General features: G+C 56.4%; 1 protein-coding gene across 1 annotated transcript in view; it reads left to right on the forward strand.

Annotated features, from left to right (window-relative positions):
• Positions 1-13,434, forward strand: part of ZNF407 (zinc finger protein 407) — a 61,657-nt gene extending 48,223 nt beyond the window's left edge. Inside the window, exons 15-19 of the mRNA XM_076055119.1 lie at positions 4,795-4,860; positions 6,883-7,182; positions 8,034-8,390; positions 10,665-11,427; positions 11,485-13,434. Coding sequence (XP_075911234.1) covers positions 4,795-4,860; positions 6,883-7,182; positions 8,034-8,390; positions 10,665-11,427; positions 11,485-11,936 — 1,938 coding nt within the window. The 3' untranslated portion in view covers positions 11,937-13,434. The remainder of the gene's footprint in view (positions 1-4,794; positions 4,861-6,882; positions 7,183-8,033; positions 8,391-10,664; positions 11,428-11,484) is intronic.
• The last annotated feature ends 4,401 nt before the right edge of the window (positions 13,435-17,835 follow it).

The following is a 17,835-nucleotide window of genomic DNA, read 5'->3' on the forward strand; positions in this document are numbered from 1 at the left end:
CAACAGGGTGTGGGTCTTCTTTTGAACAAAAGAATGAAGGGGGCGTGGGAGCGTGGCGGTGAGGTGTGGGAAGCTGTAAGCCCCAGGCTACTTTGGGCTCGCCTTCCCATCAACCGGAGGCGAGGAATGGTGGTCGTGGTTACTTATGCCCCCACCGAAGATGAACATCCGTGGAGGGATGCAGGCAAAGCCGATGAGTCAGATGCCTTCTATGACCTCCTTTCACAGGTGCTGGCTAAAGTGGCCCCTCGGGATAGAGTCATCATGTTGGGTGACTTCAATGCCCGAGTTGGTCATGATACTGGCACCTGGTCTGGAGTGATTGGAGGGCATGGGCCAGATCAGCTCAATAACAACGGTAGGAGGCTGCTAGATTTTTGTGCAGCCCATGGGCTTGTAATTACCAACACGCTGTTCCGGCATCGGTGCATCCACACAACATCATGGATGCATGCCGGGTCCAAGCAAGAACATCTGCTGGACTACATAGTGACGGACCAGCGAATGCGAGCCCATGTCCTTGACACCAGGACCTACCGTGGAGCTGATCTGCCCTCTGACCATCGACTAGTCATCTGTAAGATGCGCCTGCCATTCTTCCACTCCGGTGGTGGGTGTACACCCAGGACCCCATTCCAACCTAAAGTGGCCTGGTCTCAGTTATCTGATGAAAGTTGCAAGCGAGAATTTCATCATCGCTTGCAGCTGGGATTGGCATCGTCCCCGACTCCTCCTGATGTCGAGGGTAAATGGGCGAGGTTTAGGACTGTGACTCATGCAGCTGCAATGGCTGCTTTGGGTACGCGGTCCAGACCTCCCCAGACACCCTGGATGACAGAGGAGTTGTTCAGGATGGTTGAGAAAAAGCGACAGGCCCACTGTCATCGGCTACAGAATCCCACGTCAGAGAATGAGGAGGCTTACCGCAGCCTTCGCTCGGAGGTTCGGAGAGCCGTGAGGCGCTGCAAGGATGGGTGGTGGTCGCGGGTTGCTGAGGAGATGGAGTCTGCCTCAGTGGCCCGTGATCACAAATCGCTATTTAACTCCATCAAAAAAGTAACCTGCAGCGCCACACCTATTACCATCATTAGGGGAAAAAACGGTGATCCAATTTCCGACCCCCAGGAACAGGTTCGCAGATTTGCTGAGCATTTCTGTGAGGTCCTGGGGGAGGGAAAATCCCACAGCCAGGAAAACATCGTGGCACAAAGTGAGGATGACCCTGCTGAGGCTGCGGTGCCTCAAATATTGGATGAAGTCACCCCCTGTGAGTGGCTGGCTGAGGTGCCATCTGCTGAGGAAGTATTGAAGGCGATACGGAGTCTGAGACCAGGAAAGGCAGCGGGCAGAGATGATCTCCCAAGCGAAATGCTGAGGGAGGGTGGCGTTTGTGCACAGACTGCCCTATATGACATCATAACAACAGTCTGGACCACTGGACGGGTTCCGCAGGATTGGAAGGATGCCCTGGTGGTCCCCCTTTTTAAGAAGGGGGACCGCACAGACTGTAACAACTACAGGGGCATCTCACTCCTCAGTGTGCCGGGAAAGGTCCTGGCAAGGATTATTCAGCATCGCCTTGCCAGGCACGCTGAGGAGAGGCTTGCGGAGCCCCAATGCGGTTTCAGGAAAGGGCGGTCCTGCACGGATGCCATATTTTCTGTCCGTCTGCTACAGCAGAGGTGTAGGGAATTCCAACAAGACCTACATCTCTGCTTTATTGACCTGGTCAAGGCCTATGATACCATCAGTAGGCCTGGGCTCTGGGTCGTTCTTCGTGCTTTTGGAGTACCTGACCCTCTGCTCACGATCATTAAGGACCTTCATGATGGTGAGCGGGCCCGGGTAAAACTACGTGGCCGGGAGTCAGAGCCATTCCCTGTACACCTTGGGGTGCGACAGGGATGTCCTCTGGCTCCCACATTATTTAACATCTATTTTGACCACGTAGTTCGTGAAGCCTTCAATAGCTGTACCGGGGGAATCTCCATATGGTACAGATATAATGGGAGGCTAATCGATGCCCGGGTGCGGTCAAGGGATGGCTCCCTATTGCTCAACCACGTTATGTATGCTGATGACTTGGTAATAGCTGCTCAGTCAGAGGAGGAGTTGGAGACGCTGCTGCTGAGACTGGAGCGTGCCACTAAGAGGTGGGGCCTTACCATCAGCCCCACCAAAACTAAGCACCTGCCTGGGTATTTTGTACCATCGGACACTCCACCCCCACAACTCCCAATCGGTGATGGGGCAGTTGTGGAGAGAGTGGAGAGTTTCCCATACCTGGGCAGTGTGCTTATGACTGGCTCCAGTTTAACAGCAGAGGTCTCACTCCGAATCAGTCGAGCGGCAATATCTTTTCATCGGTTGCGTAACGCTGTGTGGAAGCTACCTGGTCTGTCGCTCCGCACTAAGCTTCAGGTCTTCTCGGCCACGGTCATTCCCTCCCTTCTCTACGCTTGCGAAACGTGGACCCCCCTAATGGAACATCTTCGCCGGTTAGAAACATTTAGGCTGACCTGCCTACGATCCATCCTGGGTTTAACCAGACTGGATTGTGTGAGGAGCTCACAAATCCTTGAAAGATCTGGGCAGGGTCCCATCGGTGAGCTCCTCCGGCAGGCAAGGCTGCGATGGCTGGGTCATGTAGCCCGCATGCCCAGCCACCGCATGCCGAAACAGCTTTTGTTTGGCCGGATTGAGGGGGCTAAGCGGGCGCGGCACGGGCTAGAGAAGAGATGGAGTGATGTGGTACAGGAGGACGTGGAGCTGAGTGGACTTGCCGATGACTGGTACCAGCGGTGTCAAGATCGGCCTCTGTGGAGGAGGCTCGTGAAGGATGCTACTGGGCAGTTGGAGGCAGTCGCCCTCCAACAACAACGGAGGGCGGAGGAGCGACGCTCACAACAGCGAGCGGAGCGCCGGGTGGCTAAAGCACAGCAGGTTGGCACAGTAGGGGGCACAGGTGGTGCATCAGCCAGTCATCTCAGTCAGTCGACCCGTGGCACCTGGGTCTGCCCCGTGACCTCCTGCCAGCGGGCGTTCGACACTTCACGTGGCCTCAGGGTGCACATAGCCTGGCACAAGCGTCGTGGTGACGTCACCGCCACTTAGTGGCGAATGGCGGTTGTTGTTGTTGTTGTTGTTGTGTGTGTGTGTGTCTGTGTGTGTGTGTCTGTGTGTGTGTGTCTGTGTGTGTGTCTGTGTGTGTGTCTGTGTGTGTGTCTGTGTGTGGTGTGTCTGTGTGTGTGTGTGTGTCTGTGTCTGTGTGTCTGTGTGTGTGTCTGTGTGTGTGTGTCTGTGTGTGTGTGTCTGTGTGTGTGTCTGTGTGTGTGTGTCTGTGTGTGTGTGTCTGTGTGTGTGTCTGTGTGTGTGTGTGTGTCTGTGTGTGTGTCTGTGTGTGTGTGTGTCTGTGTGTGTGTCTGTGTGTGTGTGTCTGTGTGTGTCTGTGTGTGTGTGTCTGTGTGTGTGTGTGTGTGTCTGTGTGTGTGTCTGTGTGTGTGTGTGTCTGTGTGTGTGTGTGTCTGTGTGTGTGTCTGTGTGTGTGTGTGTGTCTGTGTGTGTGTGTGTCTGTGTGTGTGTCTGTGTGTGTGTGTCTGTGTGTGTGTCTGTGTGTGTGTGTCTGTGTGTGTGTCTGTGTGTGTGTGTCTGTGTGTGTGTCTGTGTGTGTGTGTGTGTCTGTGTGTGTGTCTGTGTGTGTGTCTGTGTGTGTGTGTGTGTCTGTGTGTGTGTCTGTGTGTGTGTGTCTGTGTGTGTGTCTGTGTGTGTGTCTGTGTGTGTGTGTGTGTGTCTGTGTGTGTGTGTGTGTCTGTGTGTGTGTGTGTGTCTGTGTGTGTGTGTCTGTCTGTGTGTGTCTGTGTGAGTGTGTGTGTGGGGAGCGGTAGTGTAGTGGTTAGCGCTACGCTGCGCTACGAACCTGGCAACCCGGGTTCGATTCCCGCTCACGGCCAACACCGCCAGTGACGATTATTTGAACCGTTCCTGGGCCTCCCCTAGGTCGACTTTGCCTCAAATGAGTACCTGGTGCGGTGTGTAAACATCGCCACTGGGGAGACAAAGGCGGCCGGGCGTGGTGCTGGCCACCCACCCCCTCTGTGTGTGCCACAGTGCCGGTAGCCTTCACAGGCGCTGCTGCTGCTGCTATTCGCGACTAACAAGTCACTTGCCCCTACATCCTGCTGGAGGCTACACGGGGGACCTTTGTCTGTGTGTCTATAGGGCACTGCTGCTGCTACTCACAGCACTTGCCCCTACAGCCCTGCTGGAGGCTACACAGGGGACCTTTGTCTGTGTGTCTATAGGGCACTGCTGCTGCTACTCACAGCACTTGCCCCTACAGCCCTGCTAGAGGCTACACGGGGGACCTTTGTCTGTGTGTCTATAGGGCACTGCTGCTGCTACTAACAGCACTTGCCCCTACAGCCCTGCTTGAAGCTACACGGGGGACCTTTGTCTGTGTGTCTATAGGGCACTGCTGCTGCTACTAACAGCACTTGCCCCTTCAGCCCTGCTAGAGGCTACACGGGGGACCTTTGTCTGTGTGTCTATAGGGCACTGCTGCTGCTACTCACAGCACTTGCCCCTGCATCCTGCTGGAGGCTACACGGGGGACCTTTGTCTGTGTGTCTATAGGGCACTGCTGCTGCTACTCACAGCACTTGCCCCTACATCCTGCTGGAGGCTACACGGGGGACCTTTGTCTGTGTGTCTATAGGGCACTGCTGCTGCTACTCACAGCACTTGCCCCTACATCCTGCTGGAGGCTACACGGGGGACCTTTGTCTGTGTGTCCAGGCCGAGGATTTTGCTGGGAGGATCAGCGTGGAGGCGCCGTCAGGAAGCGCTGGCGGAACGCTGCAGGTCGCCGTTGTTGTTGTTGTTGTGGTGTTGTGGTGTTGTTGTTGTTGTTGTGGTGTTGTTGTTGTGGTGGTGGTGTTGTTGTGGTGTTGTTGTTGTTGTGGTGTCGTTGTGGTGTTGTCGTTGTTGTGGTGGTGTTGTTGTTGTTGTGGTTGTGGTGGTGTTGTGGCGTTGTTGTTGTGGTGTCGTTGTTGTTGTGGTGTTTTTGTTGTGGTGTTGTTGTGTTGTTGTTGTGGTGTTGTGTTGTTGTTGTTGTTGTGGTGTTGTTGTGGTGTTGTTGTGTTGTTGTTGTGGTGTTGTTGTGTTGTTGTTGTGGTGTTGTGGTGTTGTTGTTGTTGTGGTGTCGTTGTTGTTGTTGTGGTGTCGTTGTTGTTGTTGTGGTGTTGTTGTTGTTGTGGTGTTGTTGTTGGGTCGTTGTTGTGGTGTTGTTGTTGTGGTGTTGTTGTTGTGGTGTTGTTGTTGTTGTGGTGTTGTTGTTGATGTGGTGTTGTGGTGTTGTTGTTGTTGTTGTTGTGGTGTCAACGTTGTTGTGGTGTTGTTGTTGTGGTGTCAACGTTGTTGTTGTGTCGTTGTTGTTGTTGTTGTGGTGTCGTTGTTGTTGTTGTGGCGTTGTTGTTGTGGTGTCGTTGTTGTGGTGTTGTTGTTGTTGTGTTGTTGTTGTGGTTGTTGTTGTTGTTGTTGTGGTGTCGTTGTTGTTGTGTTGTTGTTGTTGTGGTTGTTGTTGTTGTGGTGTTGTTGTTGTTGTTGTGGTGTTGTTGTTGTTGTGGTGTTGTGGTGGTGTTGTTGTTGTTGTGGTGTTGTGGTGGTGTTGTTGTGGTGTTGTTGTGGTGTTGTGGTGGTGTTGTTGTGGTGTTGTTGTTGTGGTGGTGTTGTTGTGGTGTTGTTGTTGTGGTGGTGTCGTTGTGGTGGTGTCGTTGTTGTGGTGTTGTTGTGGTGTTGTTGTGGTGGTGTTGTGGTGGTGTTGTTGTGGTGTTGTTGTTGTGGTGTCGTTGTTGTTGTTGTGTTGTTGTGGTGTCAACGTTGTTGTTGTGGTGTCAACGTTGTTGTGGTGTTGTTGTTGTGGTGGTGTCAACGTTGTTGTTGTGTTGTTGTTGTGGTGTCAACGTTGTTGTTGTGTTGTTGTTGTGTTGTTGTTGTGGTGGTGTTGTGGTCTTGTTGTGTTGTTGTGTCGTTGTTGTTGTGGTGTTGTTGTTGTTGTGTCGTTGTTGTTGTGTCAACTTTGCTGTTGTGATGTCACCGTTGTTGTTGTGTAGTGTTGTATGTGCGGTGTTGTGTGGTGGTGTTGTGTGGTGGTGTTGTGTGCGGTGTTGTGTGGTGGTGTTGTGTGGTGGTGTTGTGTGCTGTGTTGTGTGGTGGTGTTGTGTGGTGGTGTTGTGTGGTGGTGTTGTGTGGTGGTGTTGTGTGGTGGTGTTGTGTGGTGGTGTTGTGTGGTGGTGTTGTGGTGTTGTGTTGTGGTGTTGTTGTGTTGTGTCGCTGTGTTGTAGTGTTGTGTGGTGGTGTTGTGGTGTTGTGTCACTGTGTTGTGTGGTGGTGTTGTGTTGCTGTGTTGTTGTGTGGTGGTGTTGTGTTGTTGTGTCGCTGTGTTGTGGTGTTGTTGGTGTGTTGTTGTGGTGTTGTGTTGTGGTGTTGTGTTGTTGTTGTGTTGTGGTGTTGTTGTTGTGTTGTTGTGGTGTTGTGTTGTTGTGGTGTTGTGTTGTTGTTGTGTTGTGGTGTTGTGTTGTTGTTGTGTTGTGGTGTTGTGTTGTTGTTGTGGTGTTGTTGTGTTGTTGTTGTTGTGTCGTTGTTGGTGTTGTGTTGTCGTTGTGTTGTTGTGGTGTTTTGTTGTTGTGGTGTTGTGTTGTTGTGTTGTCGTTGTGGTGTTGTGTTGTTGTGTTGTTGTTGTTGTGGTGTTGTTGTTGTTGTTGTGCGTGCATTGTGTAGCTGCGTTGTGTTGTTAGATGTTGCGTCGCGTTGTTGCGTTACAATGCACTGCATCATCGTGCGTAGCAATGCAAAAAATTCCCTCACCCCCCTCCCCCCCTGCAGGCGCTGGCCGTGGCGGCTCACATGGCAGAGATGGGCCACGTGGCGCCGCCTGACGCCACCGCCTCCGCCGCCTCCGCCGCCTCCACCGCCTCCACCGCCTCCGCCGCCCGCGACGAAGTCGCCGGCTTCCACAGAGTCGGTGTCAACGCCGGCCTCGGCGTCGGCACCGCGGTGGTGCACATCACGGAGGACGGCCGCGTGGTGTCCACGCAGGAGCAGCTGCCCAGTGCCACCACCGCCACCGCCGCCGCCACCACCACCACCACCACGCTGCTCATCGGTAGCGGGCCCAACGGAGAGGTGGGTGGTGGTCGTGGTGGTGACGGTTGTGGTGTTGGTGGTGGTGATGGTGGTGGTGGTGACGGTGGTGGTGGTGGTGGTGACGGTGATGACCGTGGTGGTTGTGGTGACGGTGGTGGTGGTGGTGGTGGTTGTGGTGACGGTGGTGGTTGTGGTGACGGTGGTGGTTGTGGTGACGGTGGTGGTTGTGATGACGGTGGTGACGGTGGTGGTTGTGGGTGACGATGGTGACGATGGTGACGGTGGTGACTGTGGTGACGGTGGTGGTCGTGGTGGTGGTGACGGTGGTGGTGGTGACGGTGGTGGTGGTGACGATGGTGGTGACTGTGATGACGGTGGTGACGGTGGTGACGGTGGTGGTTGTGGTGACGGTGGTGGTGGTGACGGTGGTGGTGGTGGTGACGGTGGTGGTGACGGTGGTGGTGGTGGTGACGGTGGTGGTTGTGGTGACGGTGGTGGTTGTGGTGACGGTGGTGGTTGTGGTGACGGTGGTGGTTGTGGTGACGGTGGTGGTGACGGTGGTGACGGTGGTGACTGTGGTGGTTGTGGTGACGGTGGTGGTGGTGACGGTGGTGGTTGTGGTGACGGTGACGGTGGTGGTTGTGGTGACGGTGACGGTGGTGGTTGTGGTGGTTGTGGTGGTGACGGTGGTGGTGGTTGTGGTGACGGTGGTGGTTGTGGTGGTGACGGCGGTGGTGGTTGTGGTGGTTGTGGTGACGGCGGTGAGAGGGCTGTAGTACAGCAGCGAGTGTGTACTAGTCCCCGTCTGTTCCACACTCAATGGGAAGAGCAGTCCCCCCCCCCCCAAAACTCACTCCCTCATCTCCCCCCCCCCCCCACCACCTCCGCAGGTGATCTTCCAAACGGTGTTGGGCGACGAAGATCAGCAGATGGGTCTGGGCGAGGAAGAGGTGGCGGAGGAGGTGGTGGAGGAGGAGGAGGTGGACCACGAGGAGGTGGACGACGTGGTGGAATGTTCCCAGCTGTACGACACAACAACAACAACAACAGCAGAAGCAGCCGGCAGCGGCGGTGGTGGTGGCGGTGGTGGTGGCGGTGGTTGTGCCACCACCACCACCACCACCTTGGTGGTGAGCGGCGCCCGGCAGCTGCAGCTGGCGCTGGAGAGAGCCGGCGTGGCGCCGGGCGATGCCCTGGCCGCCCTGGCACGGGCGGTGGGGTACGGGCCGGGACTGCTCACCACACAGGTGAGGAACGGGAGGGGAGGGAGGGGGAGGGTGGTGGTGGTGGAGTTCATGAAGTGTGGTGGGATTCACACACTCTGTGACCCCCCTCTCCACCCTCCCTCTCACCCCCCCTCTCCCTCCCCCCTCTCCCTCCCCCCTCTCCCTCCCCCCTCTCCCCCCTCCCTCTCCCCCCCCCTCTCCCTCCCCCCTCTCCCCCCCCTCCCCTCTCCCCCCTCGCCCCCCTCCCTCTCCTCCCTCCCTCCCTCTCCCCCCTCTCCCCCCTCCCTCTCCCCCCTCCCTCTTCTCCCTCTCCCCCCTCTCCCCCCCTCCCTCTCCCCCCTCCCTCTCCCCCCTCCCTCTCCCCCCTCCCTCTCCTCCCTCCCTCCCTCCCTCCCTCTCACCCCTCCCTCCCTCTCCCCCCTCCTCCTCCCCTCTCCCCCCTCCCTCTCACCCTCCCCCCCCTCCCTCCCTCTCCCCCCTCCCTCTCCCCCCTCCCTCTTCTCCCTCTCCCCCCTCTCCCCCCTCCCTCTCCCCCCTCCCTCTCCCCCCTCCCTCTCCTCCCTCCCTCCCTCCCTCTCCCCCTCCCCTCTCCCCCCTCCCTCTCACCCTCCCCCCCTCCCTCCCTCTCCCCCCTCCCTCTCCCCCCTCCCTCTCCTCCCTCTCCCCCCTCTCCCCCCTCCCTCTCCTCCCTCCCTCTCACCCCTCCCTCCCTCTCCCCTCTCCCCCCTCCCTCTCCCCCCTCCCTCTCACCCCTCTCCCCCCTCCCTCTCCCTCTCCTCCCTCTCCTCCCCCTCCCTTCAAATTAAATCTGTCACAGTTTTTTTTATCTTACCAGGTAAGCCAGGTAAGTGGAGCTGCTCTTGTTTCAGCAGCGATCTGGGCCATCACAGATGATAGCAGCTCCACCACGTGGATTGGCATCATCATCATCATCACCACGTGGACATTGATAGCAGCTCCACCACGTGGCTTGGCATCATCATCATCATCACGTGGCTTGGCATCGTCATCATCATCATCATCATCACGTGGCTTGGCATCGTCATCATCATCATCATCACGTGGACATTGATAGCAGCTCCACCACGTGGCTTGGCATCGTCATCATCATCACGTGGTTTGGCATCGTCATCATCATCATCATCACGTGGACATTGATAGCAGCTCCACCACGTGGCTTGGCATCGTCATCATCATCACCACGTGGCTTGGCATCGTCATCATCATCACCACGTGGCTTAGCATCATTATCATCATCACCACGTGGCTTGGCATCGTCATCATCATCACCACGTGGCTTGGCATCGTCATCATCATCACCACGTAGCTTAGCATCGTCATCATCGTCACGTGGACATTGATAGCAGCTCAACCACGTGGCTTAGCATCGTCATCACCACCACGTGACTTAGCATCGTCATCGTCATCACGACGTGGACATTGATAGCAGCAATCAAATACTCAGAACGCGCGGAGAGAGAGAGAAAGAGACGCAGACTCCAAATCTACAGCAGACATTGATAGCAGCTCAACCACGTGGTTTGGCATCGTCATCATCACCACGTGGTTTGGCATCGTCATCATCATCATCATCATCACGTTGACATTGATAGTAGCTCCACCACGTGGCTTGGCATCGTCATCATCATCACCACGTGGCTTAGCATCGTCATCACCACGTGGCTTGGCATCGTCATCATCATCATCACTACCACGTGGACAATGATAGCAGCTCCACCACGTGGCTTGGCATCGTCATCATTGTCACGTGGACATTGATAGTAGCTCAACCACGTGGCTTGGCATCATCATCATCATCACGTGGCTTGGCATCGTCATCATCACCATCACGTGGACATTGACAGCAGCTCAACCACGTGGTTTAGCATCGTCATCACCACCACGTGACTTAGCATCGTCATCATCACCACGTGGACATTGATAGCAGCTCAACCACGTGGCTTAGCATCGTCATCGCCACCACGTGACTTAGCATCGTCATCATCACCACCACGTGGAGATTGATAGCAGCTCAACCACGTGGTTTAGCATCGTCATCGCCACCACGTGACTTAGCATCGTCATCGTCATCACCACGTGGACATTGATAGCAGCAATCAAATACTCTGAACGCGGGGAGAGAGAGAAAGAGAGAGAGAGACGCAGACTCCAAATCTACAGCAGAAGGCATTGTCGGGGTCGGGATCGAACCCGCGACCTCCCGCGTACCAGGCGAGGTAGTCAACATCTTGCACCTCCCTACCCCCCTCCACCCCTCCCCGTGCGTGCCCACAGTCGTTGGCGCGGCTGGGCAGCGAGGAGGAGGAGGGGGGGGGCGGCACCTTCACCCTGCTGGGCGGCTCGGACGGCTCGGAGTTCATCGTCATGACGGACGTCGATCACCACCACCACCACCACCGTCACCACGGCGACGACGCCGCCCACGGCGACGGCGACGTCATCGCCCACGGCGACGGCGACGTCATCGGCGACGGCGACGTCATCGGCGACGGCGACGTCATCGGCGACGGCGACGTCATCGCCCACGGCGACGTCATCGCCCACGGCGACGTCATCGCCCACGGCGACGTCATCGCCCACGGCGACGGCGACGTCATCGCCCACGCCGACGTCATCGCCCACGGCGACGGCGACGTCATCGCCCACGCCGACGGCGATGTCATCGCCCACGGCGACAGCGTCGGTGACATCGTCGCCCACGCGGACATCGTCGCCCACGGCGACGTCGTCGGTGACATCGTCGCCCACGGCGACGTCGTCGGTGACATCGTCGCCCACGGCGACGTCATTGTCCACGGTGACGTCATAGACCACGCGGACATCGTCGCCCACGGCGACGTCGTCCATGGTGACGACGTCGCCCACGGCGACGTCATCGGCGACGTCGTCGCTGGCCACGCCGACGCCGTAGCCACCACCACCCAAGGACCGGAGGTGCCGGGCGGCGGCGGCGGCGGTGGCGGCGGTGGTGGCGGTGGTGAGGACGAGGGCGAAGGTTGCGGTGAAGGTCACAGATACGGTGAATGTCCCGGTGAAGGTCACGGTGAAGGTCACGTTGAAGGCGGTGGAGGCCATGGTGAAGGTCACGGCAAAGGTCACGGTGAAGGTCACGGACACGGCGAAGGTCGCGGTGAATGTCGCGTTGAAGGCGGTGGTGAAGGTCACGGTGAAGGTCGCGGACACGGTGAAGGCCACGGTGAAGGTCACGGTGAAAGTCACAGGCACTGTGCGGACGGAGGGCCTCTGGGCGCCGGTGGGGACGGTGGTGGTGGCGGTGGTGGAGATGGCGGTGGTGGTGGCGGTGGTGGAGACATTGGTGGTGGTGGTGGAGACATTGGTGGTGGTGGTGGTGGTGGAGACATTGGTGGTGGAGACATTGGTGGTGGTGGTGGAGACATTGGTGGTGGTGGAGATGGCGGTGCCGGTGGTAGCGACGGTAGTGGCGGCTGTTATGATTGCGGCGGCGGCGCTGAGACGTCAGCCGCTCCGCCGGAGGAGGAGGAGGAGGCGGTGGTGGTGGTGGTGTACTCTGTGGTAGAAGGGTGAGCGAGCGTGTCTGAGTGTCTGTGTGTGCGTGTCTGAGTGTCTGTGTATGTGTCTGAGTGTCTGTGTGTGTGTCTGAGTGTCTGTGTATGTCTCTGAGTGTGTGTGTCTGTGAATGTGTGTCTGTGTGTGTGTGTCTGTGAATGTGTGTCTGAGTGTGTGTCTGTGTGTGTGTCTGTGAATGTGTGTCTGTGAATGTTTATCTGTGTGTGTGTGTCTGAGTGTGTGTCTGTGAATGTGTGTCTGTGAGTGTGTCTGAGTGTGTGTGTCTGTGAATGTCTGTGAGTGTGTCTGAGCGTGTGTGTGTCTTTGCCTTATCCGAGTGTGTGTGTGTGTCTGTGAGTAGTCTGTGTGTGTGTCTAAGTGTGTGCGTGCGTGCGAGTAGTCTCTGTGTGTAGACAAACATTCCCCGTGTAGCCACTGAGGCACACACAGAGGGGGTATGGGTGGCCACCACCACGCCCGGCCGCCTTTGTCTCCCCCCCCCCCCCCCAGTGGCGATTTGTCCACAGACCCCACCAGGTCACTCGTTTGAGGCCGAGTCGACCTAGGGGATGAGGCCCCGGCACCGGTTCGAGATGAATCGTCAACTGGCGGCGGCGTTGGCCGTGAGCGGGAGTCAAAGTCAGGGATTCCGGAGCGCTAACCGCTGCACCACCGCTCCCCATACACTCACGCAGACACACAGGCACAGACACACACAGACACACACACACAGACACACACAGACACACACAGACACACAGACACACACAGGCACAAAAGACAAAGACACACACAGACACACACAGACACACACACACACAGACACACACAGGCACACACAGGCACACACACAGACACACACACAGACACACAGGCACAGACACACACACAGACACACACACAGGCACACACACAGATAAAGACAAAGATCCCCCATATAGCCTTAAAAGACTGTAGGGGCAAGTGCTGTTAGCGAGCACCTATGAAGGCCAGAACGGTACACGAGGGGGTGGGTGGCCAGCACCACGCCCGACCGCCTTAGTCTCCCCAGTGGCAATGTTTTTATCCACCGCACCAGGTACTCATTTGAGGCTGAGTCGACCTAGGGGAGGCCCAGGACCGGTTCACATAATCGTCACTGGTGTTGGCCGTGAGCGGGAATCGAACCCGGGTCGCCAGGCTCGTAGCGCAGCGTAGCGCTAACCACTACACTACCGCTCCACACACACAGGCACAGACACACACACAGACACACACACAGACACACACACAGACACACAGGCACAGATACACAGACACACACACACAGACACACACACACACAGACACACACAGACACACACACACAGACACACACAGACACACACACAGACTCTCACACACGCGGAGACACACACACACAGACTCTCACACAGACACACACACACACACAGACAGTCAGACGGCCGTGAGCGAAAATCAAACTTGGACGCACAGCTCCAGGCTTAAATAATAAAGACGCAGATAACGACGGTGATGGTGGTGATGGTGGTGGTGATGATGGTGATGGGTGATGATGGTGGTGGTGATGATGGTGATGGGTGATGATGGTGGTGGTGATGATGATGGGTGATGGTGATGATGATGGTGATGGTGGTGATGATGATGATGGGTGATGATGGTGGTGATGATGATGGTGGTGGTGATGATGACGGGTGATGGTGGTGGTGGTGATGATGACGATGGTGATGATGATGGTGATGATGATGGTGGTGATGGTGATGATGGTGAGGATGATGGTGGTGATGATGATGGTGGTGATGATGATGATGGTGACGATGATGGTGATGATGATGGTGATGATGATGGTGGTGGTGGTGATGATGATGGTGGTGGTGATGATGATGATGGTGACGATGATGGTGATGATGATGGTGATGATGATGGTGATGATGATGATGACGACGGTGATGGCAAGTGATGGGTTTCGTCTGCACTGTTGAGTGTTGCGGCGGGGGGGGGGGGTGCTGATGCCCCCCTCCTCCTCCTCTCCCCCTTGCACCACCCCCCCCCCTCCCCCCCCTCCCCCCGGGCTGCCGCCGTTCGAGTCTTGGGCCTCCCCGCCTCGTGGCTGGCTCTCCGCCGCCTCGCGTTAATCTGCCTCCCACTACCCCCCCCCGTAAACCACCACTCGCGCTGCGGGCGCTGCGGGTACGCCCGCACACCCGGACACGCGCTCGAAAAGTTATCTGCGGCAGGAATTTTGATTTAAAGCTTTCGTGACTGCGGTAATTCATATTCTTGGCTCTTTCGGTAAGGTCACGTTTTATATGTATATTTGTATTTGTGTTATTTTATCGTTTCCCTTCAACGTGACTTTACCGGAAAGAGCTAAGGGTATCTGCGGCTCAGCTCGGCTCGGCTCGGCTCGGATTACGCAGCGAGACGTCACCCTTGATGCGATCGTCGCCAACGTGAAACACCGCCTTGCGTGAGAGCGCGCCGGGTAAATCCTGCCGATGGTGATATTCACGCGTTGATGCCCTGTACAAACAGGGTAGGCGATCCTACCGATGGTGATATTCGCGCGTCGATGCCCTGTACAAACACGGCAGAGGCAGGCGATCCTACCGATGGTGATATTCACGCGTTGATGCCCTGTACAAACAGGGCAGGCGATCCCGCCGATGGTGATATTCGCGCGTTGATGCCCTGTACAAACAGGGCAGGCGATCCTGCCGATGGTGATATTCGCGCGTTGATGCCCTGTACAAACAGGGTAGGCGATCCTACCGATGGTGATATTCGCGCGTCGATGCCCTGTACAAACAGGGCAGGCGATCCTACCGATGGTGATATTCGCGCGTTGATGCCCTGTACAAACATGGCAGGCGATCCTACCGATGGTGATATTCGCGCGTTGATGCCCTGTACAAACACGGCAGGGGCAGGCGATCCCGCCGATGGTGATATTCGCGCGTTGATGCCCTGTACAAACAGGGCAGGCGATCCTACCGATGGTGATATTCACGCGTTGATGCCCTGTACAAACACGGCAGGGGCAGGCGATCCTACCGATGGTGATATTCGCGCGTTGATGCCCTGTACAAACAGGGCAGGCGATCCTACCGATGGTGATATTCACGCGTTGATGCCCTGTACAAACAGGGTAGGCGATCCTGCCGATGGTGATATTCGCGCGTCGATGCCCTGTACAAACACGGCAGGGGCAGGCGATCCTACCGATGGTGATATTTGCGCGTCGATGCCCTGTACAAACACGGCAGGGGCAGGCGATCCTACCGATGGTGATATTCGCGCGTTGATGCCCTGTACAAACAGGGTAGGCGATCCTACCGTTGGTGATATTCGCGCGTTGATGCCCTGTACAAACATGGCAGGCGATCCTACCGATGGTGATATTCGCGCGTTGATGCCCTGTACAAACACGGCAGGGGCAGGCGATCCTACCGATGGTGATATTCGCGCGTTGATGCCCTGTACGAACAGGGCAGGCGATCCCGCCGATTGTGATATTCGCGCGTCGATGCCCCCGGGGGGGCGGACGAGGCCCGCGAAATCATTTGGTCCTCTGGCCCTGCCAAGTCGACCGCGGGCGGGTACTCGAAATTCAATAAATCTTCGGAGCAAACCTGGCCAGGGCGGTCGCGAGGAGCGACAACACCGTCGATACCGGCCAACATCATCACCCGCAAGCCTCGCCAAAGAGAAGCAGTTCCAGCCCATCGCGTTGCGGGGGTGCCGAGTGAATTAAACGTTTGACCGAATGCAACGGGCTAATTTTTAAGTTGGTGAATTTCGCATGGCCCGCGAATGACCATACGTAGATGTCCCAAAGGGCCCTTGGGCAGAGAAAAAGGCTCCCCACCCCCTCGTCTCAAAAACGCCTCTCAAAGCGTCTTCCCTTCCGCCGGAAGCCGCCGCCGCCGCCGCTGCGATTCTGTGTTTTTTTTTAGGTCTTCCAGACGAGTCGCCAATTGGTGGCACAAAAAAACACCGCGGCCGTTGACGCAATCGCCACGAGAAAAAAGTCGCAGGGTGCGGTGAAACGCACGCTGCACCGCAACTTGCGGATTCGGTCTTGCCGAACTGCTGAACGCAAAACGCCCCTTGTGTTGCGGGGATCACCGTCTCGCGAATGAACGAGGCTAGGGGCTGTTTGTGCGCTGGGAGAGGCGTCTCGCGGCCATCATTTGAAACTCTGTGCCACCGCTCTTTCAAGGCGGTGAGGGTTTCATTCATGGGCGGTTCGTGGTTGCACTCACCCGCCCACCTACCCACATACTTACGCATCCACGCACTCACTCACTCACCCACCCATCCACTCACCCATACACTCACCCACTAACCCACCCACTTAACCACTCACCACCCACTTACACACCCACGCACTCACTCACCCAAACACCCACCCACACTCTCACCCACCCAAACACTCACCCACACACTCACCCACTAACCCATCCACTTAACCACTCACCATTCACTTACACACCCACGCACTCACTCACCCAAACACCCACCCACACTCTCACCCACTCACTCACCCAAACACTCACCCACACTCTCACCCACTCACCCACCCACTAACCCACCCACTAACCTACCCACTCACCCACCAACTCACCCACACCTACTCACTCACCCACCTACTCACTCACCCACCTACTCACCCACCCACCTACTCACCCACCCACCCGCTCAACCCACCCACCCACTCACTAACCCACCCACTCACGAACCCACCTACGAGGGGGGCGTGGCCTCAGCGAGGGGGGCGTGGCCTCAGCGAGGGGGGGCGTGTTAGCTGCCTCCCCCCTGGTGCTTTTTCATTGCAGGTTTCAGGACGAGACCAGCGAGCCTAAATATATCTTTATTACACAATACGTGGGAATAAGTTACCCGGAGTATGGGAAGGCGAGGACGTGAAATGAATGGGTCCACGAACATCACGTTGGTGACACGCCGAGATAGTAACGGGCACGGGCTTGTTAGCCCGCGCTCCATATCAAGTTACCGAGGGGTTGCGCAATCAGAGGGGAGGCAGAGCTCGTCGCTGCCTCACCTCCCGTCTCCCCCCTGCGGTATTTGCAGCGGAGCTCCGCAAATTTGTCGACTTGGACTCTAAAAACCGCTCGGAATCGTACGGAAGCGACATTTATAAAACGCAGATCGGTGGGAAAAACATCTTAATATTTATTTTATTTATTCTTAGTTTTTTTTTTACACACACTGTTCGTAACAGATATTTTCATTGGGAGCATGACGGGCGAGGCTTTGCCTCCCCTGACCGCACGTCCCCTCGGTGTAAACGCAACCGAAGAAGGATTGAATCTTCACTCGAAGCTTCAGCGACTTTACCATTTGGTCCTTTCCTCACCAGGCGGTGACAATCGGGGGGCGAGGAAATTCAGGATTTCATTCACCAGGTGGTGACAATCGGGGGGCGAGGAAATTCAGGATTTCATTCACCAGGCGGTGACAATCGGGGGGCTAGGAAATTCAGGATTTCATTCACCAGGTGGTGACAATCGGGGGCAAGGAAATTCAGGATTTCATTCACCAGGTGGTGACAATCGGGGGCGAGGAAATTCAGGATTTCATTCACCAGGTGGTGACAATCGGGGGCGAGGAAATTCAGGATTTCATTCACCAGGTGGTGACAATCGGGGGCGAGCAAATTCAGGATTTCATTCACCAGGTGGTGACAATCGGGGGGCGAGGAAATTCAGGATTTCATTCACCAGGTGGTGACAATCGGGGCGAGGAAATTCAGGATTTCATTCACCAGGTGGTGACAATCGGGGGGCGAGGAAATTCAGGATTTCATTCACCAGGTGGTGACAATCGGGGGCGAGGAAATTCAGGATTTCATTCACCAGGTGGTGACAATCGCGGTGAGGAAATTCAGGATTTT

The sequence above is a fragment of the Petromyzon marinus genome, chromosome 69 (genome assembly GCF_048934315.1).
Source record: "Petromyzon marinus isolate PM22_M1 ecotype Great Lakes invasive population chromosome 69, UKy_Petmar_22M1.pri1.0, whole genome shotgun sequence".
NCBI classification, from domain to species: Eukaryota; Metazoa; Chordata; class Hyperoartia; order Petromyzontiformes; family Petromyzontidae; genus Petromyzon; species Petromyzon marinus.